This window comes from Acomys russatus, chromosome 21, assembly GCF_903995435.1.
Source record: "Acomys russatus chromosome 21, mAcoRus1.1, whole genome shotgun sequence".
Classification (NCBI taxonomy): Eukaryota; Metazoa; Chordata; class Mammalia; order Rodentia; family Muridae; genus Acomys; species Acomys russatus.
In genome coordinates, this window is record NC_067157.1 from 60,517,342 (window position 1) to 60,544,646 (window position 27,305).

The window sequence follows — 27,305 nt, forward strand, 5'->3', positions numbered from 1 at the left end:
CATGAGCATGGCTCTGGTCAGAAGAACTGGACCAGCAGCAGTCAGACTCCTTAAAGGTTGTGAGGGTTAACAAGGATTGCTGTCTGTCCCGCTAATGTTTATCTCCCAGAGGAACTCTTTCCAACAGAGCTATGGCAACTTGAAGGCAGGATTTTGTTCATTTCTCAACAAAGAAAGATAAAATGTATCTGGGTGACCAATCCTCCTCCCTTATGTTGCATGGGCTCTAGTCAGCACAGAAATATAGCAAGGCAACGGGTTTGCTCAGCACATCTAGTGTAGTAGAAAATTCCCTAAAATATTAAACTTAGAGATTTCTGAGTTAATAGACAATTTCCACTAAATACATATTTGTTTTTCTTCATTCTGTTTATGTGTCTCTTCTGATAGGAAAAGATGTCGATAATTACTTTTATTTTTTGTTTTTATTTTATGTGTATGAGTATTTTGCCTGCATGTATGTATGTGCACTGTGTGTATAGTGCCCAAAAATGCCAGAAGGATGCATTAAATTCCCTGACACTGGAGTGCTGTGAAATGATATATTGATACTGGGAATATAATTTGGGACCCCCTACAAGAACAACAGGTGCTCGTAACCATTGAGCCATCTCTCCAGCTCCATGAAAGGTATAATAAATTACACTTGGAGTGCACATAAAGAGCTAAGTCACCCTGCTTGCTTCGGCAGCACATATACTAAAATCAGAACTATACAGAGGAGATTAGCATGGCTCCTGTGCAAGGATGACACACAAATTCATGGGGCATTCCATATTTCTGAAAGCTTGGTTGTTTAGGGGTTAAGATGTTTCTGGGTCTAGATAGATGTTTTAAGTTTGTAGAGATGAGATATGATATATATTGGTTTACAACCAGAATTTTAGACTCACCAAGATAGGAAAGATGTTTTCTTCAAGGTTGCCAAACACAAATAGCCAAAACACTATGAATTCAGCATTTATATAATTCCTGATTGTTTTCTGGTTCTTTTTGCTGTATGCAGTTTATTTTATTTATGTGTAATAATATAAATGTATATGCAAAAAGAAATATAGTAAAACATTGAAAAAGAGCTAAGTCATCAATAGTACCAGTGTGTGTGTGTGTGTGTGTGTGTGTGTGTGTGTGTGTGTGTGTAGTATTTATGTACCTATTGGAGTCTGTGCACACATGTACTCATGTACAGGTGCAGGTGGCCAGTCTGGCCAAATCAGTGAGCTCCAGGTTCAGTGAGAGACCCTGTCTCAAGAAATAAGGTGGGAAACAAAAGAGGAAAAATTTCGTCTTACCTTCTGGTCTACACTCCATGCCTCTTTCCGTCCAAAAGGCTAAGGAGATTTGATGGTGTGAGTGATGTTAAGCACTATTCTTACTATTTATCTAAGAAAAATATTAAAATGGACAATAAGCTAAGCCTTTCAGAACATACTGTTGGTAACTGTGGCCATGGCTACTCCTAGTGGGTCACTGTCAGGGAACTGAGCTGTTTTTGACACAATGAGGTAGTCAGTCAGCTAACAATTCAAATTCTTCACCTTTTAGTCTTTCATCTTCATCAGAAATTAACATGTCACACTCTTCTGGAATTTAAATAAGCATATAGTATATGAATATAAACATGGCATAGTTCTGGTAAGAATGGTTGGTTACTATTAGACAGATATAAAATGTTCAAGAAGTCATAAAGCTCAGAGTGCACAAAAATGAACTCTGGTGTCATCTCCTGGAGACATGAGCAAACTGCATACCTGAGGCACTGGAGACAGACTAAGGGAAGTGTAGTAAAGTCCACTGGGAGCAACAGCAAATGTTACAGCTAATGGTGGACATGCTCCAAGAAGCTGGTAAGGCTCATTTAAATTTTTAATTGTTTTCCACAATTAGGACAGAGAAACTTAAAAATGGTACATATTTATTTTCTGAAAAATAATGTGAACAAATTACCATTCTGTGACAGAGCTGACATTTGAGCTTGGATGCTTTTACTTTGACTCTCACAGGTGAGCCCTGTTATCAAACTTCCTTAGATGCATTTAGGAAAAGTGTGAGTTAATATACACACAAATGCACACAGTCAAGATGGTAAATTTTAGTAGCAGATATTAATCAAGGAGTAGACATTAACATAGGACAAATGCAGTAAAAACTGCTGTTTGTACACAGATGCTTACAGATATATCATTGCGTAAAAACCAAGTGACATTTTTGATTACCTACACTAATTCCTTTAAGCAAACTGTCTTAAAAATTCATTAAAGATTCAATAGTCAGAAAAGGTAGATATTATGTATATAAAGTCTTCTTTCATAGAAACTCATTTAAATAGAGCAATATATGTTTTTTTTCCATCATGAAAAACATCTTGGTTCCAATGCCAGAAATATGGTGGGTACTGTCAATTTGAATTCTCAACCACACACTTTCTGAGATTAAAAAGATGAAGGCCCTGACCTCAGCCTTCCAAGAAGCTCATGGTTAACACAGTCAACATTGCCATGAAGGGCCTGCCACAATGCCACTATGCCTGTCTTCCCAGGATACCAAAAATGGCCCTCAGACGTGCTGGGAAGAGAGTTCCTCTACTTCTATGTACTCTGCCCTAGCTAACCAACCACAGTACTTCTGAGAAGGTCAAATTAAAAATTTTTATATGAAAAAAGAAATATATTTCCTGTGTTTTAACAGAATAAGATGTTGTCATCCAAAGAGTCTTGTATCTACAACACAATTTCAAGGTTACTTTTCAGAACTTGTCTCAGTCTTAGTATTTAGGCCTCAGCATTTCTCCACGCAGCTGCCACATAGTAGGAAGTATGGCTTTCCATTCCCACACACACCACCAAAGCAGCCATCCACACAGAAGCCCTAGCTAAGACACCCCTGATGGTTTTCACTGTGTCCACAGACAGGGTGGTTTCTCTTCATGTGCTGCTTGAAGATGATGACATTGCACTCTCACAGTTCACACACCTCCACTTCTTTCCTCTCTTCAGATTCACAAAAACACTGCACAAAATGATTTAATACCAAATTTTAGTCACTTTAGCATAAGCGGTAGATTATTTATGATAACAAACTATCTACTTTATTTAATATAATGGAGTGTGAGAGAGCAAGGAGAGAAAGGAAAGAGGACTAAAAAGAGTGAATAAAAGGAGAGAGATTAGAGAGAGGGTTGAGAAAGAATAGAGAATAGAGAAGGAGAGAGAAGTTAAGAAAGAGAAGAGAGATATGGAAGAGAGGGGGAGTCAACAGGAAGAAAGACAAAAGAGGAAAAAAGGAGAGGAAGAGAGGCATGAGAGCTAAGGAGAAGAGAGAGGAGAGAGATGGCAGACAGGGGAGAGAAGAGACACACAGGGAGAAACACAGGAGAAGGAGAGTGGGAGAGGAGAAATGGATAGAAGAGAATGAACAAGAAAAGGGAGAATAAAAAAGAGGGGAAAGCACTAGGTCAGAAGGGTGGGTGATGGATAGAACAGGGAAAGAAAGAGGAGAAAACTTGGAGAGAGGACATCAGGAAGATAGGGAGAGGGAGAAAGAAGAGATAGGGAGGGGAAAGAGATGAGAGGAGGAGGACAGAGAGTGAAAAAATGAGAAGAATAAGGAGAGTAAGAAGAAAGTGAGAGAAAAGAGAGCAATAATGCAGTACTTGGCAATGCATGGCAGGAGCATGCCTGGAAACTCTAGGTCTAGACAGTAGCCACAAGGATTTACTACTATATTACTGTCCATTAACATGCTAATACAGCAGTACACACTCATTTAGTTTATAGCACTACACAAAAGTGTCATTGCCACAGCCACTGTACTACTGCTGCAGTGTAAATGATGGGTATTTACTAAAAAGCAAACAGATATAAAGATGGGAACATGAGGGGCTGGAAAGAAGGCTCAACTGTTAAGAGCACTGGCTGCTCATCTAGAAGTCCTGAGTTCTATTCCCAGCAACTACATGGTGTCTCACAATCATCTATAATGTGATCTCATGCTCTCTTCTGTCATACAGGCATACATGCAAATGGAGTGCTTATATACATAAATAAATCTTTAAAAAATAAAATGAAAAAGCACTATGAACCTGCCATAGTAGAACAGCAGTGCATTTGCTTTCAGGAGAATGGCAGTGGATCAGAATGGACAGTCACATGGTGGTAAAGGTTGAGCTGCAAGAAAAGTTCTACTATTTATGCATATCACACAGAGGTTCAGCAAAAAAATTATCATATATTTAAAAAAATTAGAACACATGAAAATATTATAGCAGTCCACCTAGTCAGTGAATTATGATTGCAGAAGTAGAGCAGTGGTTTTTATGGGCACAATCACCTTACAAATCAAACAATACTGGTGGAGCTGCAACTAGTATTTAAGCCTGTAGTTTCATGTTGGCCGACTGAACTAAGGGTACCTGGGAAACATGAACACAAACTCAGGACCAGGCTTCCTCATGGGCATGAATAAACATGCTCTTTCTTCCAAGACTTTATGTCACTGCACCTGACAAAATATAGTAGGTTTTTACATTGAATCCCCCTCTTGCTCTCTTTCCATCCTTTCTCTTCATTCTTTTCATTCTCTCTCTTTCTCCACTCTCATATTCTCCTTTTTCTTTTCTCTCAACTGTCTATCTGTCTCCACAATGCATTCAATCTTCTCTCACCCCCAGTCTTGCCTATCACCGTGTCCCTTCCCTTCTTCTTCCTCCTTCTTTGCTCTCCCTCATCTGTCTCTCTCACCTCTCAACCTTTCTCTCTCCCTCTTTCTCCCCTATAGTTTCCTCTCCTCTATTTCCCGTTTCTCCATTATCTTTCTCTCCTTTCTCTCCTCTTTTCTCCCTCTCTCTGCATGATTCCTCTCCCCTATCCTGTCCTGTCCTATTCTCCCCCTCTCCTTCTCTTTCCTAGCCCCTGTTTTCTTTTCTTATGCCTATACCTTTTTCTTCTCTCTAACCCACCTTTCTCCTATTTCTACCTTATCTCTATGTTCTTTGTATCTGTCTACTATTTCTTATCACTATTTCTTGGTTCTTTCTCCCATTTCTTTCTCCTGCCTCTTTCTCTCCCATCTTCACTATCGAGCTCCCCACCTTCTCTCCTCACTCTCTCAGCTTCTGTTCCCTTTCTCTCCCTTCTCCTACACTCTTCTCTCTCTTCCTTGTTACAAATGGACATCCATTTATTCTGCAGTAGCTGTAAAACATTGGTTGCATAAACATCAGGTTTTACAAGAGATACTTTAGTAGTGCTTTAGTCATTGACACATGTGTGGAGCACTACTGGAACACTCATGTGCAGTGATGGACTAGTACATCCTTGTATCTGCCTGGGTAGTACTCCCATGAGCACAGAGGTCCTATGGCCCTGGCAGTTTCACTAACAGAGAATTGCATTCAAGATTTGAACAGCAACCAACAAACTTTTCTACATTGTTTAGAAACTGGGAAAACCAAAACATTTCTTCATCACCTGTTGTTAAATTTTTGTCCCCTTTTATTGCTAATCCAGGTTTATTAAATATACATATCAATCATCATTAGGGTTCCTTTTTATCCAGTGTGAAGTGTTAGTGTTCATGTATGCACATACAGAAGCTAAAGTGGGAAATCAACTGTCCTCCTGTATCACTGTGCATCTTACTCCCTTGGAATAGAACACTTAAAGAACTGGGTTTCTGGCCTTAACACATGGAGCACTCCATGGCCTGGCAGTGAGTCTCAGACTACAGTGAACATGTTCCAAATGTTAAGAACATTTCCCAGTCACCAGCATACACTTAGCTTTGGCTGTAGGTTTGCTTCTTGATATTTGTTTAAGCTAATGAATATAACTTAAAATTAAATCAAAATGTCACAGCTGAAGGCCTATGATGTATGTTTGTAAACCACATGTTTTCCTCCCCAGTCACTCCACCTTACAGTATACGTATACGATCTTGGAGGAGAGAGCACACACGTGCCACGGCACATCAATGGAAGTTAGAACAACCTCTTGGAGACAGGTTCTCGTGGAGCTGCTCAGCAAGCCATTGAGATCACATTTCTCCATCCAGGGACACACCACCAAGGGTGGCTTTTTTTTAATATGGGCTTGAGAATCAAACTTAAGTCCTGACTTGCAAGTACTTTACTGTGTCATCTTCCATGACCCAGTTTTTGACTTGTTGATGCAGTCTCATGTGGCCCAGGCTCACTTTGTAGTTGAGGATGACCTTGACCATCTGGCCCTCCTGCTCACCCCTAGGGACATGTATCACCTTACCTGGATTCTCAACCTCGTACTGGGAACTTAACTTAGTCCCTGTGTACTTTTCCACTGAGCTACATCCTCAGTTCTATAGAGTGTTTTTCAATGACTATCACTTGACTCACAGAGTAACATGATATTTTATGTACTTATGATCTCCTCCTCTGGCTTTAGCACACAGATACTTACATACGCACCTAATGCTATAAATGCCTTCCAAGTGAGGTATATACTCACTGAAGTCATTTAGAGAGTGACATTCATACTTAACTGTGAAGGGAAACAAAATATTTTAAAAATATATTTTATTAATTTATTCACATAACATCTAAATTGTTATCCCATCCCTTGTATCCTCCCATTCCTACTTCTCTCCCATTTTACCCTTACTCCCCTCCCTCATCACTGTGATGAGGGGGTACCTATTCCTCCTGTATATGCTCATAGGGTATCAAGTCCCTTCTTGGTAGCCTGCTATCCTTCCTCTGAGTGCCACCAGTATAGACATCAACAGACCAGTGTTTATCAGTGATTTGGATAACAGGAAATAATCTCACATCTATAAAGCAAAAATGTGACCATTTACTCTTATCTAATGCAGAACAAAACAAAGAACTGTAAAGAGATGGCTCAGAGCTTAAGAGTACTTGCTCTTCCAGATGATCTGGTTTAGATTCATAGCTTCCATGTAATAGCTTACAATTGTCTGTAACTCCAGTTCCAGGGGCTCTAAACCTTTGCCTTGCCTCTAGGGCACCAGACACAAATGTGGTACACAAACATACATTCAGGCAAAATACTCATACACATAAAATTAAAGAGTTACCACAATGTGGATTGTGGGATTGCATTATCCAGTTGTCATCACAACATTGTACTGGACAATTTCATTATACAATTGTGTTATCAAATGTCATATATCATGGGTCATTGTGATATCACAAAGGTAAAGTGTGATGAGATAATTCAAGGATCTTTTGTTCCATTATGTGATGTTGGGACACTACAGGGCTCTTGTGATACCACAATGCCCCATAGACAACTGAATGTCTATTATAACAGTACAGTGCTCCACAATTTGCCACTGTGCATCACAAAATCAACTCAATGTGTCATCAAAATATGAAATTGCAATATCTAAAAATATATTGTGAAAGTACAGACCTGAATCATTATATTAAATTCTCAACTGGACTGACATAATGACCCATTGTGCTGTTACAATGCTGACTGTTGGTGTCACAATCCTCCTGTGTCAATATAATGCCACATAGTATATATCACCATGTGATTATGGTGCCATAATGCTGAATTCCAGTGTGAATTTGTGACATAACAGAACATCATTATACCACCAAACTGAATTATGACATCATTAAAGCATTATTCTGACATAGTAAAACTGGTTGCATTGTAGCATTTGATATTTTCTTGTGAGTTTATAATCATCAAATACTATGTCACTACTTCATTGTGACACCATGAAGTAAATTTTGATTATTTAGTGCTGGGCATAATGTTCCACATATGTAATACCCAGGAAACCAAGGTAGGAAGAGTTTTAAATCCTGCATGGGTTACATAACAAAATCTCTTCCAAAAAATGAAAGAAGAAAAGAAAGAAGGAAGGAAAGAAAGAAAGAAAGAGAAGAAAGAGAGGGGGGCAGGGGGAGAGAGAAAGGAAGAAAGGAAGGAAGAAAAGTGGGCTGGAGATTAGTTTGGGAGTGCAATTGTCCGACATACTTGAGTCCCTGGAGGTAACTCCAGCACTGCCAAAATTGGTCATGGTGGTGCACTGTGGAGGCAGGAGGATTCTAAGTTTTAATCATTCTAGTAGTGAGTTAAAGGTGGCCTGGCATATAGTAGACTTAAAGAACTTTGAAGCCTTGTTTTCCCATGTAAACATTCATGCTTGTGCATTTTAGGAAGTATGTCATAGTAATTTATGGTGTTTCACATCACTTAATATTTGTGTGTGTCAGACATGGCAGTGAGCAGATTAAGCATATTAATTACTCTTTCTATCTCTGTCTCTATATTCCCCATCCCACCCTTCATGTGTGGTGTGCTTGCAAATACAAGTGGTTTTGGTGAGTAGAGGCTAGAGATTGACATCAATGTCTTCCCACTGTGAGATGTGTGTGTGTGTATGTATGTGTGTGTGTGTGTGTGTGTGTGTGTGAGAGAGAGAGAGAGAGAGAAAGAGAGAGAGAGAGAGAGAGAGAGAGAGAGAGAGAGAGAGAGAGAGAGAGAGAGAGAACAACTTTCAAGAATTGGTTCTATCCCTCCAGTGTTATGGTTTCCTTGTTCCAGCTGTGCTGTGTGCTCCAGGGTAGCTGGCCCACAAGCTTATAGGTGATTCTCCTTTTTCTGGCACCAATTTCACTGTGTGAGTGCTGGGATTACAGATGTATACTGCTTCTTAGGGCTTTCTATGTGGGTTCTGGGATTGACTCAGTTCACTCAGCTCATGAGACTTGTAAGGTAAGCACTTTTCCCTGATGGACCACCTCTCCAGTCTTGCTCCTATTTTTGTGACAAGGTACCTTACTGAACCTGGAACTGGTATTTTAGCTAGATTGGCTGCCAAAAAGTGCCCCACTACCTGTCTTGGCTCTCCAGTGCTGGGGTTTCAGGCATGTACTGTCACATCTAACTTTTTATGCAAGTGCTGAAAAACTGTATTCATGCCTGAGAGGCAAGCACTTTGCCTACTGTAACATCCTCCAAGTTCCCTATTAACTGACTTAATGAGAACAACTTTATGAGGCAGGTCTTAGTATTATCATTTTAAGAGGAAAGAATTGAGGCCCAAGTTTGTGGATAATGTCTACAGCACAGTAAATGGCTTCTGAGTTAAACTCACCCTAGGTCTTATTTCTTTTCAATGTGACAAAAATAGTTGCTGTATTGTTCTTGGCAGTGAAAAAAAAAGCCTTATGTGGATAAGACCCAGTGTCTTAGAAGTAGGGACTGAAATGGGGCACTGGGACACTTACTCCAAAAGAAGGCCAAGATTTCTTATTTAATTTTCATCCTAGCTAGTTTTATGTTGACTTGACATAAAGCTACTGTCTGTCTGAGAGGTGGGGAAGCTCAGCTGAGGAAATGCTTCAATTGGATGGTCTGTAGAGAAGCCTTCAGGAGATTGTATTATTTGATTGGTTGATTTGGGAACCCCACACTATTGTGGGAGCTTCAACGCATAGGCTGGTGGTTCTGGCTTCTGAAAGAAAGCATCCTGAACAAGCCAGTAAACAACTATTCTCCAAATCCTGTGCACCACCTCCTGCATTCCTGTCCCTCCTCCACCTGCCCTCAGTGATGAACTGTGAAACAGAAATGTGAGCAAAATAAAGTGTTGCTTTTGGTCATGGTCTTTGCTCACAGCAATAACAGCACTGAAGAAGACAGATTTACATGATAACAGCAATGTACCACTAAGTGGCAACAGAGCCTAAGAAATGTAATCTGACTTTATAGATCTAATGAAATTATTAAGAGATTTGTACTCTGATCTTAACTTTCCTTCCTTTCTTCTTCCTTCCTTCTTTCCTTCTTTCTTTTGCACAGGCTCCTGTACTGCAAGCTAGCCTCAAGTTTTCTCTGTAGCAAGGATGACTTTAATATCTGATCTTCATGTTCCCACTTTCTGAGTATGAGAGCTGCACGTGTGTACTGCCATGCTGGCTTTACAGTATTGTGGATGGGACCGTGGACTTTTGTGTATGCTCTATGCTAGACAAGCATTTCACCAACTAAGTCACATTTCCAGGCCCCAAAAATCTTCTTAAAACTAAAATTTCATTCAGAGAACTTTGCCTTGCTACCATAATTACTCTAAACAGAATATTTTGTTTTTTGTTTTTGTTTTTAAAGACTAAATATATTTAAGATGTTGTTGCCTCCAAGTTTGAGGGCAGCCTGGTCTACATAGTGAGTTTCATGATAGTCAAGGCTACACAGAGAAAACCTGTCACAAACAAGCAAACAAACAAACAAACAATGTTGGTGCCTCTAAAGTTGGAATTAAAGGCAGTGTGAGCCACTGACATGGTTGCTTGGAACTAAACTTGGGTCCTCTGGAAATGAGGTGCTCTACCACGGGACATATCTCTACCTCATAAACCCACAGTGTACAAAATATTTTAATTACATTTTATTTAGTTATTAACCTTTGATTATAAGCACAAAGTAAACACTGCACTTAGAATTGTGTAATTTTCCACTTCACTTACTAATCTCAACGTTTTGGACTTACCTTTCTTTCCTTTTTTTTTTGGTTCCTGAGGATGAATTTGAACTATCAACTTAAGAGTGCTAGAATTGCATGCATGTACTACTATACACAGCAAGAAATTCTTTTTCAATTTATTTATCCATGTTGTATTTTTAGCCTTGCATCTTCCAATTTGTTAAAAAAAATTCCATTTGGAAAAGTAGAGTTTATGTTAGGTCAGGAGCTACTGCTCCATCAACCCAATTAAAGAATACTTTGGGCTGGCAATGTAGCTCAGCTGGTAGAATGCATGGCTAGTATGCACAAAGCTCTAGATTCCATTTCTAGCATTGCAGAAATTAGGAGTGACAGAGATAGACTTGTATTCCCAGCATTGGAGAGGTGGAGGCAGGCTATCAGGAGTTCAAAGTCATTCTTTGCTACAGCTTAGTATGCTTGAGACCAATTTGGGATATGTGAAACCTTCTATAAAAAGGGTTTTGGGGACAGGTGTGGTAACACACATTAAAAACATTTTATTGACTCTGTGAATTTTACATTATGCACCCTAATCCCACTCATGTGCCCAAACCCTTCAAACCTGTTCTCTTCCCTTGCAACCTCCCCATCCCCTCCAAGGAAAAAGTCCCTTTGTGGAAGCTGTAGTGTGTGACAGTGTGTCCTGCTGTATACCCTTTTGTCCACAATTCTTTACTTGCAAAAGTTAACTGTAATGAGTCATTGGTTTGGTTCGAGGCCTCTGCTTTTTGCTACATTATCATCATGAGATTCTCATTGGGACTCCTCTCAGATATCCTTTTATTGCCTTGTGTCATAGAGATTCTGCAGCTTTGAATCAGTAGTACTGGCCCATTTACATACTCCAGCAATTCCTAAATAGGGTAGATGCTGGGGTGGGACAATTCAAAGCTCTGTATTTGAGCCTGGGTGGCAGCTGAGACAGGCAGCCTGCAAATTCTCCCATGCCCACACCACTAGGGTGAACTGTCCATTATTACCCCAAATAGCTCACCCAATGCTGCAGCTAGCCAAAAGCAGAGCCAGTTCTCCTGCTTTTATGTCCTCAGGGCAGGCTCACCATGCCACACCAGCAGGGCTAGCTCTACTGTGCTACCCAGGTGAAGTTCAGAGTCTGCTCTCCAGAGTGTTGAAACTGGTGAGGTGTAGAGACAGCTCTCCCACTTTCATGACCTCAGGGTGAGTTTTCCATGTATTATAGGTAGGAAGAGGTAAGGAAGTGAAGGGCATCTCTCCCTTGCCCATGCCATTGCATGGCAGATACATGGCTGGGCAAGGTCACTCATGCACTCAGGCCAACTTACCAGTCCCCCCTACACTGAAACCAGGACCAACTCTATGGTGCTGCTTGGGCAAGGTGCTACTCTCATAATCCAGAGTCTAGTTCTCCAGCGTGCTACAGTGGGAAAGGTATGGTGATGGGATGGTGTAAAGGAGGTATAGTGATGGGATGGGGTAAAGGGGGAGTGAATCTTTCCCTCACTCACATTATGGCATGACAGGCAAGTGGCTAGGCCATCTCTCTCTCTCTCTCTTTCTCTCTCTCACACACACCAACACACACACACACACACACACACACACACACACACACACACACCTGGGTTCAGCTCATTTGCACCCTGTCTCCCTGCCCAGTAACCAGGACCAGCTCAACTGGGTAGCACATAGTTTTAACACTAGGATTCATGATGCAAAGGCAGATGGATCTCTTTGGGTTTGAAGCTAGCCTTGTGTATGAAGCCAGCCTGGTCTATATTTAGATTCCAGGCCAGCCAGGGATACATTGTGAGATCCTGTTTTTAAAAAGCTTGAGAGATGCCTCAACAGTTTAGAACAATAACAAATAAAATCAAAATTTTGTAACAACTTGTATACTCCACCATGCTCACTTCCACATTCTCTTATTTCCCTCCTTCTTGATACTGCAGAAGATATGGCCATGGAATCTCATGTCCTCAACCCATCAAAAGAGGAAAATTCTATCCACTCCTGAATTTTACATTTCTGGATAAACTTAGTAAAATGTCCCAAAAGCAGAAGTCTAGTGATAGTATAAGTCACAGCATGCTGACAAAATATCAGTTATATGAATTTCAAAGTTGGAGTTGAAAAGGGAAAAATCTAAGTATGCCAACTTTGGCCAGAGTAGAAACTGTGTCTTATTCAACAGAACTGGAATGAATAAGGTTATGTGAAATTGGACTATCCTCAAAGTAAACAAAGAATTAGCAGGCTTTGGTTTAAGGTGATAAAGAGCACATAAAAGGCACATGTGGAAGTCAATCGTTTACACACTCAGTCTGTGACTCACATTGTGCTGCTGAAGCAGGTGACTCTGGTGGGTGAGGAGCAAGACATAATCTGAGGTGAATTTCCAGTGGAGAACCCCAGAGTTACAGATTATTCACTGTAGTACCTATAAGCTCAGTGACAGGTGACATATCACAGGATAGGTTCTGTAGTGACTGCGGTAGCAGTAGCCTCCACTTTCAGTCTTCTGTCACTCACTGATTTCCTCAGAGGAACTTTGACCCTACAGTCTCCATTTACAACATGCACACTCTATAGGTGTACTGTATTTTACCTTTCATGCTGGGTGGTCAGAGTGCATCAAAATATAGGGTTATATAAGTTTTCTCTGTGATATTTACACATTGAAAAAATTGTCTCATGATGTATTAGACATCATTCATTTTTATTGTTACTGTCATTTTCAATAATTCATTGTGTAGTTTACTCCAGGATTTCTTTTTTAAAAAATCATCTATGGGTTCACATAGAGGACATTTCCCCTCTTTGAGTATCCTGAATAAAACTGATGTTAACAATAGTGTGTAAATATTCACACTGCTTGGGGAGTTCAGTTCTCCTGATTACATTCCTAGAGATGGAATCGGTCACCCAGGTGGCAGGCATATCTCTGGGCTCTTCATTAGGTCTCACAATTTCCGTGGTTCCTGCATCATGTCCTTGCTCAATTACAATGCAAAAATTCATGATTTCTCCACAGCTACAGTGCTTGTTAGTCATCTGTTATCATCTTAATAACAACCTTGAAGTAATATTATTATGGCATTGACTTGAATTCATTAAAAGGAAATACCAATCTGTCCAGGAACTGGAATAAAAATGAAGCTTCTTTCTCTGCATAGTTGGCAGGAGTGGCCTATAGCACAGTTATATTTTGTTTGTGTTTCATATTTGACTTCAGGCTGAGGCAGTACAATTGGGTAGACCTAGTATCTACACTTTTCCTATGGTTTACTGCAGCCATCATCTTCAGGCCAATGGAGGCACAAGGTGACACTGGTGCCAGCATAAATCAGTCAGGCTCCAAAGATCCACATAAGATGTTCTATATGACCTTTATCTGGAACCCTCTTATGTTCAGTAGTAGAGAAACTATGGCAGATTTTGCGTTTAGTGTAAACATCCTGAAGCCTAAAGATGGTGCACCTCACTACTGTCATGGACTCCACAGTATTTCCCATAACATGGTATAACCCTCAAGAAAATCTAACTCAACGTGCTAAAAGAAAAAACTAGAAGACACGATGCTCCTCTAACTCTTGCAGGTGCTCATGGGGCAATGACCTATGCAATATGGGGGAGGCTAGTTCACTCTGGACACACACACACCTAGAGCTGAAACCCAAGTCAGTTTTTCATATCTTAGTGATTTTTCAAAGTTAATAGCTAAAATTTAGAGTAAATATATTTCTCCCTTTTACAGCTTCACATTTTTGAGACCATTACCTCGGTCTAAAAGGTCTTTGGAGTAGAATATCTCGTAAAGAAATTATATAATTGTAACAGACATATAAAGAAAGGTACCATCATTTTTGTCTCAATAAGTTCTAAGAACAGAGTCCTCTGTCCTCTGATGAAAGTCTACGGAGCAGGGCTACATGTGAACAGGAGGCATACGTCTTCTCCATTTATGGTACTTGTTTCGTGCATCAGTATCTGTTGGCCCACTGGGCCCAGATCTTTGGCTCTGTTGGTCTGTCCCCTCTGGGTCTTTCTATCCCCCTAATTTTCCATAAGATTTCCTGTCCTCTATCCTGAGTTTGGCTGTGAGACTCAGATTCTGCTTTGATCTCCTGCTGAGTGGAGCCTTTTTGAGGACCTCTATGTTAGGCTTCTGTCTGGCTTCCTCTGTTTAACAGCTTCTAGTGTCTATTCTATTTGCCTTTCCCAGGGAACAGATGAAGAGGATTCAGGCAGTCCTGATGACACTGGTAGACTGAGGCCATTTGGTAGGGGAAAAGGCTTCCTCCTCTTTGAGGACTAGGAGAGGGATGGATGACATAGAGGGGAAGAGGGAGGGAAAGTAGGATCATGAGGAGATGAGGGAAGGGGCTATGATTGGGATGTAAAGTGAATAAATTAAAAAAATAAATTTAAATAAAGAATTTATTTTAAAGAATCCTCAAATAAAAAAGACCATACACTAATATTCTCTTTAAAGAAAGTATCACTTCATGATTAAAGTCCAAAATTAAAAAAATTATCACAAATGTAAACTTTTGTATAAAAACAGCTATTTCTACTTTAAATCCTCAAGTTGCACACTAAGTGCAAGTGAGAGTGAAAATTGGTATGGAAAATTAGTTACCACCTCAATCACCAGTCCAACTTGAAAGAGTCACATCAACCAGTTTTGGGCTCTTGTTTTTGCTCCTTAACCTCAAAAGTCCACATCTCAACTATTAAAGGTGTATTTTTCTGAGCTTCAAATTGTTTCTTAAGTTTTTCTACACCAGAGCTAAGCAAGCACATCTTAACATGACTTTACAAAACAACTTAGTTCTCCAATTCTTTCTAAGGTGGTGGTCATCGCTAACAATCTCCATCTCTAGGTTCTTTCCGAGGGCAGTGACTGACTCATTAATCTGTTCCAGCAGCAATGCTTGAAAGAGGTCAGCATTATTATTTATAAGTGCCAATGATACTACTCAGTGAGGGGTTGGAAGCCCTTAGAGTTACCATACAACTATATTTTAAGGGATATAGTGATCACAAGGGCAACAAGGAGAACGGTGCTCTATAACAGCCTAAAGTCCTCAGGACACACACTCCTCGGGCTCTGCCACTGGAGGCACAGCTAATGTGGTTGTGCTAAATGGTGGGCTGCATTGTATGAGCTCTACAGCTGTTTTTCTGTTCTTCCTGTCCAGCGCCAACAGCTCTAACCCATTCATTATGTTTGTGACTTAATTTCATTTGCTTTGAAAGACAATCTTAACTTTTTCAATTCTTTCCCCCCCTCTGAATTAGAAAACTGATTGAGTAAAAGTTAACTGTAATGATACTCATCTCATTGCCTCCTACGGACTGATTCTTCCATGAAATCCCACAACTAAGGAAAAATTCCTTCCCTCTTTATCATATAGTAAACATTCACTACAGAATATTTTTACAAAGAAAAACCTTTATCTTATTCACAACTATTTTATTTCTTTTGCAACTTTTTATCATTTTCCAGTTATGGAAAAAGATGTAGCATGTACTATTCTTTCTAATAAGAAGTTTCCTGGCCTTGGTGCTGTGTATGTGTGTGGTGTAGTGGCAGTGATAAAGATGAGACACTTAGAGGCTAGCTTTCAGCATCTTATAGGCAACAAATTGACCAGATATGTATCATTGCATTCACTGTTGCCTGTTGCAAAAAGAAGCTTCTCTAACCAAGACTGTAAATAACCAGGTTGGTTTGTGTAAGCCTTAATATTCATAAAGCAACTTATTAGTATGGCATTTAGCAAAATTATATCATACAGTTATAGCTCCTGTTGTTATTCTCACAAAGTCAAGGAAACCAAATGTTAGTCATAGATTTGGGAAGTGCTCTCCAGACCTGAGGTTTGGAAGAATCACTTGGAGGGGGAAAGTGGGCCATAGATATGATCATGTCTTGTTGTACAAATGTATGAAATTATCAGAGAAAAAAAAACCCCAAAATTTCCAGACGAGAGTGAAAATATCAAGTAAAATATCACAGTCTCAAGTGTGATGTCTGCTCTTATCTATGTTCTAAAGTACCGAGCCTGTGATGAGCCATGTTTTCTATAGCAATCTAGAGGCAGATACTATTGCTTTTTAAAATATAATAAACACAAAAGTTTCAAGCATACATATTCCTAAAAAGAACTGCTGTATAGATTGGAACACATATTCTTTAGCTGAGGCCTCAGGACTTGAGGCTCAGAAATTTTGCACCAATTTCTTGAGTTTTAATATGGAACAAATAGTATTTAAATCTTCCCACTCTGAAATAGCTTAAAGCTTGTGTCTGCCTGTTTTGTATACTGTACTTAAGTGGTAGAAATTCTATTTAGTTAATCAAGTAATTGATTATGTAATAACTGACCATTGGGGATTATATATATGTTTTCATAACTTCATTCTTCTTTTTCAGGCTTTTGTGTATCAACATTCTTGTGGTAAATGGCCATCACAGACTCATTTGTCATAAAGACATGAGAATTACTCTTCTTTTAAGTTTTCTTCATTGGGTTCCCAACTCTGAGAAAACTGAAAAAAAAAATCAAGTAAGCTTACACAAGCAGATGTTATGCTAAAACAAATAGCAATCAGAAAGAGTTTTGAAAAGTGTTGGTTCTGTGGTGCTATTTTAGCATGCCTGGGACCTAGTAGAATATGTAAGTCTCCCTGTATGCAGATTCAACCTTTTCCAGAGAAGTCTAACTTCTCCCAGTTATAGGTGGCAAAAATTGTTTCAAATTTTCTACAGAGGAAACACTTTGTAACAACACTTCATTCCTGAGAGTGGGCTTTCCCTCTGCTTTCCACTTTTCATACAGCTGAACAAACCAGGACATTTGCATATTGCTCCCTAGGGCGGACCTTTCCTTCCAAGTCCAAGACAAAAGCAAGATCTTCTTCCTGTCTAGAGTACACAGGAGTCTTCATATCAGGGTCTCAGAATGAGGTGCCCTGCTCAGCTCCTGGGGCTGCTTGTGCTCTGGATCCCTGGTAAGGAGAGAAACAGAGATACAGAAAGAGAATGAGGATGGATGGGGATCTTGGGTTCCCTGCTGATGTGTCCCATGGTCTTTCCATGAGTGAGATGGTCATCCTTGTTCCTCAGAAATGGGCTTGTGAGGTTTTGACGGTGAAGGAAGGAGAAGGCATGCTCTTGTGACAACTTTGAAAAGTTCCAAGACAGACAGTCCAAGTGCTTTCTAAAGTTTCTATGCTCTTTCTATATAGATACTTTATGGTGTGAAACTTTAGAATATGAATGAAAGTAAAAAAAAAAACCAATAAGTAGAAAATAAAGGAATGATAAATCACTTTATTGTATCACTTGTTTGTATATAACCAGTTTTTTTCTTTTATTTCAGGAGCCAGTGGGGATATTGTGATGACCCAGCCTGCATACTCTAATCCTGTTAATCTTGGAGAGTCAGTTTCTATCTCCTGCAGGTCTAGTAAGAGTCTCCTACATAGTAATGGCAAAACTTACTTGCATTGGTACCTACAGAGGCCAGGACAGTCTCCTCAGCTCCTGATCTATCAGATGTCCAATCGTGCCTCAGGAGTCCCAGACAGGTTCAGTGGCAGTGGGTCAGGGACAGACTTCACTCTGAAAATCAGTAGAGTGGAGGCTGAGGATGTCGGTGTTTATTACTGTCAGCACAGTATAGAACTTCCTCTCACAGTGAAACAGCCCTGAACAAAAATGTCCATGCTTGAGGTGACAAGGCTGCCTCATAAGTTACTTCTTTTTTATGGGTCCAACGTGGTAGAGTCAATATGGCAGAAAACACTGCATCCATTTTTCTAGAATCAGAGGAGACATTTTTATAACACTTCATTCTTTAGATTGAATTTCCCTCTGCTTGCTGCTTTTCCAGGGCATTTGCATATTACTCCCAAGAGAATACCTCTCCTTGACAGTTCAAGACAAAAGCTAGCCCCCTTTTCTGTCTTGACCACACAGGACTCTTTGTACCCAGTTCTCAGACTGAGGTGCCCTGCTCAGCTCCTGGGGCTGTTTGTGCTATGAATCCACGATAAGGAGAGACACAATGATAAAGAAGAATGTGGAAGGATTGAGATTTGGGGGCCCTGCTGATGTGGATGGAAGTTCTGTCCAGGTTTGAGATTGCCAGTCTTGTTCTCCAGGAATGGGCTTGGAAGGTTTTGAGGGTGAAGGAAGGAGAACCTATGCTCTTGTTGCAGTTCTGAAAAGCTCCAAAGCAGAAGGTCCAGATAATTTCTAGAGTGTCTCTGTGTTCTTTCTATATAGGTATTTTATGTTGAACACTTTTAGAATACGAATGAAAGTCACCAATACAGTTAGTAGGAAGTTATAGAGGAAGGAGAATCATTTTGTAGTATCATTGTATTTGGGCATCACCATTTAATTCTCACATCTCAGGAGTCAATGATGATATTGTGATGTCCCAGGCTGCACTGTTCAATCCTGTCACTCCTGCAGAGTCAGTTTCCATCTCCTGCAGATCTAGTAAGAGTTTCCTATATAGTGATGGCATTACTTACTTGCGTTGGTACCTGAAGAGGCCCAGCCAGTCTCTTCAGCTCTTGATCTATGTAATGATTGTTTACAACAGATTTTCACATCCCAGAAAGATCAGTGACAGTGGTTCAGGAATAGACTTCACACTGAAAATCTGTAGAGTGGAGGCTAAGGATGTCCATGTTCATTACTTTCAGGAAAGTCTAGAATATTCTCACAGAGTTACACAGCCCTGGCCAAAAATGCCCCTGCTTGAGATGGCAGAGCTTCCTCATAAGTTCCTTGTTTTGGGTGCAACACTGTATAACTGGCATGGCAAGGTGAAGATAATCTTTTTTATTTAATATATTTATTTAAAAATTTCCATATATATTCATAATATTATACATATATAAAATAAACTACGTAGAGCAAGAAGAACCAAAAGACAATTAGGAATTGTATTAATGCTACATTCTTGGTGTTTGGCTATTTGTATTTGGCTCCCTGAAGTAAACATTTTCTTATCTTGTTGAGCCTAAAATTCTCAATGTAAATCAATATCTATCATATCTCATCTCTATCAACTTAAAATATCTATCTAGACATAAAAACACCTGAACCCCTAAACAAATAAGCTTAATTGTGAAACTAATTTATTTGGTCTTGAACTCCATCTGAGACTTGAGAAGGAATAAAATTCATTACCTGAGTAAACAGGAAGTGCAGTTTAGCAGCTTCCAAATTGAAAAAAGAAATGACAGAGACAGTTTGCTACATGGACAGCCCCCCATAACTCTCTATAACATTGAAGCATCTTCTTCAGCCTTCTGGCTCAATATTTGTGACAGAGATATTTATGAGGCAGGAATTATTGAGGACCGGCTTACAGTTTGGTTGTTGACTCCACCTGCATCCAAGATTGCCTATTTTTAGGCAGAATTATATGAGTGGCCGAAATGAGGACATTTTGCCCATTGGCTGGTTTGACGCATTTGAAACCATCACCACAAGGATGTTCTTTCATGTTCATCATAGTCTTTGAGATAGGCTGGAGAGTTGCCAGGAGTTAACCTGTTTTCCTGTCTTGAACAGCTTTAATCATTTCCTTTGCTGGTTTAATTGTGGTTTCCTGTTTCACCTAGGTGAATATTTTCCTGTAATTCTTGGAAGGATCTCTTCATTTCCTCTTTACAGTTCTCAAATAAGTGTATAAGCAAAGCTTTAATAACATTTTCCTCAGATTCAGCTGCATTAGAGTATCTGTTGATGTCTGGTCTTTCTGGATGAGCCATGTTGTCCTGGTTTTTGTTGTTTGTCTTCTTACTCTTCTTTTAGACATCTGCTGAGGGTGCTTGGTATTTCTAAGTTGGCAACCACAGGGATGAGTACCTTTTGAAGGCATCTGCATGGAGCTTGTGATTCCCAATCCCAGGGTAAGTCCAGCCACAGTGGGGATGGGAGTCGGGGTAGAGGCTTCTTCTTATCCTCCCCAATTGGTCAGCTTGAGAAGTCCCCAAGGCTGTGATTTTCATTAACCGTCTGTTCAGTCATGAGTGTTCTTGTGCCTCAGAACCTCTGTTTCCCAGAAGTCTTTCACTCACTTCAGTATTTGCAGGAGTGCAGGGTGCTCATGGTTTGACTCCCAAACCCAGAGACATGCAACTATGATGGGGGAGGGGCTTCTGAATCTTTCCAGTTGTTCAGTCTGAGGAGTCTCCAAGACTGTGTTTTGGATTAGAAGCTCACCTGCTTTGGTGTGTTGTGCCCTGTCAACTACTGGGAAACCTCTGTTTCCCAGGGTGTCTGTGCTCTCTACTATTTGGAGGAGTGTAGGGTGCTTGAAGTTTGTGCCTTTTGAACCAAAGAGTTGTCCAGTTGTGATGAGGTGGGAGTTTGGTGCTTCTGGTTTGTTCCCTTCATTCCATTTCTCAGCATCTGCTCCTCTGCTCTCTAGACATGGTATATACTGTGCAGTGCCATCTTGTCCCTCCATGAAGATATTCTTAAGAGGCACTTTTCTCTTTTGACTTTCAGGTACTCAAACTTTGAACCCCTCAGAATGGGATTTTGCGTTAGAGTTCCTCGTCGGAGAGGGAGGGGCAGCAGCTTCTCTGCATGAACAAGACTGCATACAGTTTCTTACAGGATGAGAAATGTGCACTCAGTTATGTTCAGTGGTAGGCAGGAGCACACTGTGAAGAGGACTGCTTCAGTGTGCATATCTTTTACCCTGTGTTTAATCTTTAATCTTATTTCAGGACTGCACACATCTCAGATAGTTCTCTGGGTGTTCTTGTTCTATTTTCTAATGTCTCTGTATTGAATAAAATTTTCTTTTTCTGCTTTTTAAAAATTTTAATTAATTTATTCAGATTACATCTCAATTGTTATTCCATCACTTGTATCCTTCCGTTCATCAATCCCTCCCATTTTCACCCTATTCCCCTCCCCTAGGTTTGTGACCGAGGGGGACCTCCTCCCCCACTATATGGTCGTGGGCTATCAAGTCTCATCTTGGTAGCCTGCTTCTTGTTTCTCTGAGTGCCACCAGGCCTCTCCACCAAGGTAAAGTGGTCAAATATGGGGCACTAGAGTTTGTGTCAGAGTCAGTCCCCGACCTTCACACAACTGTGGAGAATGTCCTGTCAATTGGCTAGATCTGGGTTTGGGTTCAATGTTTACTCCTTGTATTGTCCTTGGTTGATGCAGTATTTTTAGCAGAGCATCATGGGTCCAGATCCACACATCATGATGTTCTTCTTGTAGGTCTCTAGGACCCTCTGATCTTTCTATTTCCCCATTCTCCTATATTTCTCTCACCTAGAGTCCAAATAGGATGTCCTCACATCTATTCCTATCTCCTGTTAAGTGAAGACTTTCATGGGTCATCCCGTTTTGGCTAGTGTCCAATTATAAGTGAGTATATACCATGTGAGTCTTTCTGCTTCTGGGTTAACTCACTCACTAAGATCATTTCTAGTTCTATCCATTTCAGGAATTCCTTGTTTTTAATACCTGAGTAGTATTCCATGGTGAAAAAAGGTACCACAGCTTTTTTTTTTTTAATCCATTCTTCTACTGAGGGACATTTAGGCTGTTTCCAGGTTCTGGCTATTATTAATAAGGCTGCTATGAACATAATTGAGCATATATCTTTGCTGTATGGTGGAGCAACTTCTGGATATATTCAAAGGAGTGGAATAGCTGGGTCTTGAAGAAGCCCTATTTCTAGTTTTCTGAGAAAGCACCAGATAGATTTCCAAAGTGGTTGTACAAGTTTGCATTCCCAAAAGCAATGAAGGAGTGTTCCTCTCTCCCCACATCCTCGCCAGCATGTGGTGTCACTTGAGTTTTTGATCTTAGCCATTCTGATGGGTGTAAGATGGAATCTCAGAGTTGTTTTGATTTGCGTTTCTCTGATGACTAAAGACGCTGAGCATTTCTTTAAGTGTTTCTCAGCCATTTGATATTCCTCTGTTGAGAATTCTCTGTTTAGTTCTGAATTCCATTTCTTAATTGGGTTATTTGGTTTGGTGCTGTTTAACTTCTTGAGTTCTTTATATATTTTGGATATTAGACCTTTGTCAGATGATCTTTTTCCAGTCTGTAGCCTGTTTTAAGTTTAGATGTACGGGGTCTTGTCCCGAGCGCACCATTCCTTTTATTCCATTTAATATCTGGTTTTTCTTTAATCTGTTTCTTTCCTTGAACACAGGACGTAACCTGCCTTACACTATCTGTGCTCCTTTACCTCAAACTATATCTTTTGTATTTTTCATCATCGTATTGGTTTTCATTATAGATTTTCATAGGAGTGAACATTAATAACCTCAAAATGGGGTCAATACTAGCCTGTTTTGAGATTTTCACTGCCAATGCAATTAATCCAAAACTCTTCAATGCAGCCTCCAGCAAACATTTCAGACAGCTTCCTTAGGTTTTCTATACTTTATTTGGGCATCTATAAAAAGTAATTAAGTAAGTATCAGAGTATCAGAATAAATCACAGAAGTAATTTTTGAATTTATATTCAGTATTAATTTCATCTAAATACCCAAGGAAAGGGGAGGGTTACTTAAAATTATAAAAGTACTTAAGTAAAGAAATCATTGTTTAAGAAACTATAGGGAAGCACAAATTGTGGAAACTGCCAGCATTGCTAGATCTGCAAGTGGAGGAAGGAGGATCATTAGTTAAATGACAGCCTATGTCTATGTTACGATAAAACAACAACAACAACCACAAAATAAACAAACTAAGAAAATGCCTGGGTTAGAGAAATGCCATATTTTGTTTTCTACCATTTTAAATATTTGAATAATTTTACCTTAGTGCTAAACACAAAACATATGATTTACACTTAAATTAATTGTTATAAATGGATTTGTATATAGGTCCTTTTTATTTTTCACATTTAAAATTGTATATGCTAGCACCTTTCTATTTAAATTTATTTGTACTTTGGGATTCAATAATTAAATATTTAATAGAGTTACACACCATTCCTTGTATCATCTGCTAGCATGATTGTCATCCATTAACTCTCCTTCTAAGCCGTGTGAAGTGGACACAATTGTCAAGTTCTATTCAGTTAAAAACGACTAATATTAAGTATTGAACAAGTAACATTTTCTTTATAATTGGTGAGGCTATAGAGCCCAATTGACTATTCTGAGTAGCTGGAACCATGATATAGTCCTTAATAACAATCCACAAATGAAGACCCTGGGAACAAGCGTCCCATGCTCAGATTTTCCTAAGGTATTAACAGAGTAGGTCTAGATTTTGTTCACTTAGAAGGAGTCCTCTGTGAACTTGGGATCCTTTGTTGTGGCTATAGAACATAAAGGCCTATAATGGTGATAGATTCTCATTCAGAGTTAACAAGAATCTAACCAAATTTTGTTTTCCTTATAGAGAAAAACATCTTAATGGGGATGGTTCCCTAAGACTAATTATGGATAAAATATGAAAACGCTTTTGTTCATCCTTTTCCATGTTTTTTAGAAAGCCTTTCATATAAGAAGCCTTTCTTACAAGATAGCTATAGGAGACTCTGTAGCACTGTCCTAAGCTGCTTTCTATTGTAATAAACATAATGACCAAAAGCAACTTTGAAGGAAAGAGTGTAGGCCAGCTTAAAGTTCCACATCACAGCCCATCATGAAGGGCAGTCAGGGTAGAAACTCTAGTAAGGTGGAACTTAGAGACAGTAGCTGAAGCAGAGGCCAGGGAGGAATGCTACTGACAGGGTTACTCCCCAATAATTTGTTCAGCCTGCTTTCTTCTAATACCCAATACAATCTGCCCAGGGGTGGCACTGTCCAAAGTGGGCTGGACATACCCATATCAATCATTAATTAAGACAATACTACACAGAATTATCTAGGGATCAATCTGATGGAAACATTTTTCTCGCTTGAAGTTTCTTCTTCCCAGATGATCCTAACCTATATCAAATTTACAAAATATCAACCAATAGACGGGCTTTTATGAGATTGTAATAACATATTACCTTGAATTACATATTCTATTTCTGAGGTATAACACATTTCCTTTTCCTTGTCTTATCACATACTTATTAGCTTTCTATCAGTGAAAGGGAGGCAAGTCTTGTTTTCAAATTGATGTGTATGTATTGGTGTCTGTCTGCGTAGCAAGCACACATGCATGTTGGTGCCCAAATAGGACAAAAAGGTGGATGAGACCCCGAAGCTGGACTTCTAATTGTAACCTCAGCATAGACAAAACTCAGGAGTAGTCTTAGGTGCCGAGCATTTTATCACGCCCCTGAGGAATTTTTCTACTGTCAATATGTGATACTAAGATCGTTACACCAAGTGGACTGAGATGTCTTAACAAAGTGCCTGCCACCAATATGTATTCCAAAGCCATCAAGAGCTTCCTAATACACTGATCAAATTCAAATAATTTTCCTCTAAGGTTGCTAGGAGCTATTACATGTTGGGTTGACAAAATCAAGCAAGTGAGATCCCTGGGGGCAGCCTACTCATTTGTTTTTGCATGGCTAATGAAGGGTGAATCCTTGATTTAGGCAAAACCCTAGGGATTTTGCCTCAAAGCTCCTTACTGTTGCTTTACTGGCTCTCTATGCTTGTCTTTTATATCTGGCATGGCAGAGACCTTTGCTGCCTATTGCTTTACTCTGTCAGACAGATTTCCTGCAGATAAATTTGAAGATGTACCTTCATGAAATAGTCCTGTTTAAATGAATTGATGATTTTCATAATTCCTGTTAAAGACTCCTGACTTGATATAAGCAATTTAAAAACCCTCCTGCACTATAGCAAAGAAAAAACAAAAACAAAACAAAACAAAACAAAAAACCAGGAGCTCTGTGAACCTCCATATGATAAGCACCTGATTCATACCAAGAAGGAAAAGAAGATTTAAACAAATTTATAATCAAAGAAATACACTCATTCTAGGTTTAGTCCAAGGATAAGGTCCAAGTGTATATTTAAAGAATATAAAATCAAGTAATAAATGGTTAGCAATACAAGACAAGACAGATACATGTTTCTTAGAAACCTTAACATAAAGCTCTTACTTTGAACACATAATGTACATTTGAAATAAAAAAAATATGAAACTTCTGCTTTGAACTCACAATGAACAGGGATAAATATAGATAGATATTTATTCATATAAATATATATATATATATATAAACATAGATAAAACCACTGCTTTAAATTTATATATAATGAACAAATGTATCTAGATAGAATAGTTCCTGTGGGGCCCTGAAGAGAGCCCTATTCAAGACCCTTGAGGGACACTGAAGCCCCCTAAAAGGCTTGATCTAGGAGCCAAGCTGAATCCACAAAGGTTTCAGTTTCTGCCAGTTCAGAGCAGGCCTGATCCTCCATTCTTCTGAGGTGGGTCCAGCAGTCACTGGGAATGCTGCAAAGAGTGAACAGCTAACCAGAGAGGATCTTGCCACCTGGATAAGAAAGATAAGGTCAATTAAAGATGGTTTCTTACTGTTGGTATAATTGATTAAGAAGATATACTTGCAAGTCTAGAAATCTGCTTTATGATAAACCTGGCCAGAGTAGCACCTGTTGATTCGGTTTGCCAGGGCTCTCTAACTAGATGATTACTTAACCCCCTTTTGGAATTTAAATGAATTTACAAAGAGCCCGAGAGCTCTTCTATGGTGTCCTTGTGTCTGAGTGATGGTCCGAGAATGTTAATGATAACCTGCCCACGCCCTCTTAAGAGTTCCACAAATACCTTTAAACAGAGTTTGCTAACTCACCTGCCATCAAGTCTGAAAGATGACCTTGGGATGCTGGATACTGCTGAATAAATGTTCTTTTCTGTTTGCATATTTTTCGAGTCTAGGGTCTTTTCTTCAGTGCTTTCTGGAACCTAACATTCTAATGAAAGAATTTACAATCAATACTTTTACTGTAACTCCCTTTTAATGTATCTATTGTATCTATTTTTGCATGAGATAGTTTTTCCATACATAAAGAACCTTTGTATTAGATGCTATAAAAATCCAAGACAAAATTAAACATTTGTTGAAGCCCACTGGAATTTGTTTCATTCATCAGATTTATATATGTATATATTATCCATACATCAGATTATCTGTTTATATGTTTAAATGTCTGTATATATTGTATATATACATATGTATGTGTATATTTACATATATGTTTACATATAATGAACAAATTGTATCGATGGGAGCTCCCTTGTTTCATCTATTGATGATATGTGTATGTGTGTGTGCACGCACACGTGTGTAGGGTTTGTAAAAATCTGCTTGCTTTGTCTGCCAAATGTGTGTATATTTTAGTATGCTTCTAATTTTAGCAAGTTTAGTGATAAGCAGTTCTGAGTGTTTATAAAACAGGCCTTCTTTTTTTAATTAATTTATTCAGATTGCATCTCAATTGCTATCCCATCACTTGTAACCTCCTGTTCTTCCCTCCCTCCTGCTTTCACCCTATAACCCTTCCCTAGGTCTATGACCAAGGGGACCTCCTCCCCACTGTATGATCATAGACTATCAAGTATCATCTTGGTAGCCTACTTATCCATTCTCTGAGTGGCACCAGGCCTCCCAACCAAGGAGAAGTGGTCAAATATGGAGCACCAGAGTTCATGTCAGAGACAGTCCCTGCTCTCCACATAACTGTGGAGAATGTCCTGTCCACTTGGCTAGATCAGAGTAGGGGTTCGATGTTTACTATGAAAGTCTTCACTTACCAGGAGATTGGGATAGATGTGAGGACATCCTACTGGGACTCCAAGTAAGAGAAATATAGGAGAA

General features: G+C 39.4%; 1 non-coding gene and 1 gene segment (V, D, J or C); both read left to right on the forward strand.

Moving 5' to 3' along the window:
* The first annotated feature begins 679 nt into the window (after positions 1–679).
* Positions 680–782, forward strand: LOC127205442 (U6 spliceosomal RNA). Its single transcript, XR_007832652.1, has one exon. It is a non-coding gene; the product is annotated as a U6 spliceosomal RNA (small nuclear RNA).
* Positions 783–17,414: 16,632 nt separating this feature from the next.
* LOC127205014 (immunoglobulin kappa variable 2D-29-like) overlaps positions 17,415–27,305 on the forward strand; it is a 551,636-nt gene continuing 541,745 nt past the window's right edge. The window contains 2 exon segments of the V gene segment in view: positions 17,415–17,502; positions 17,874–18,183. Of these exon segments, the coding sequence occupies positions 17,454–17,502; positions 17,874–18,183 (359 nt within the window).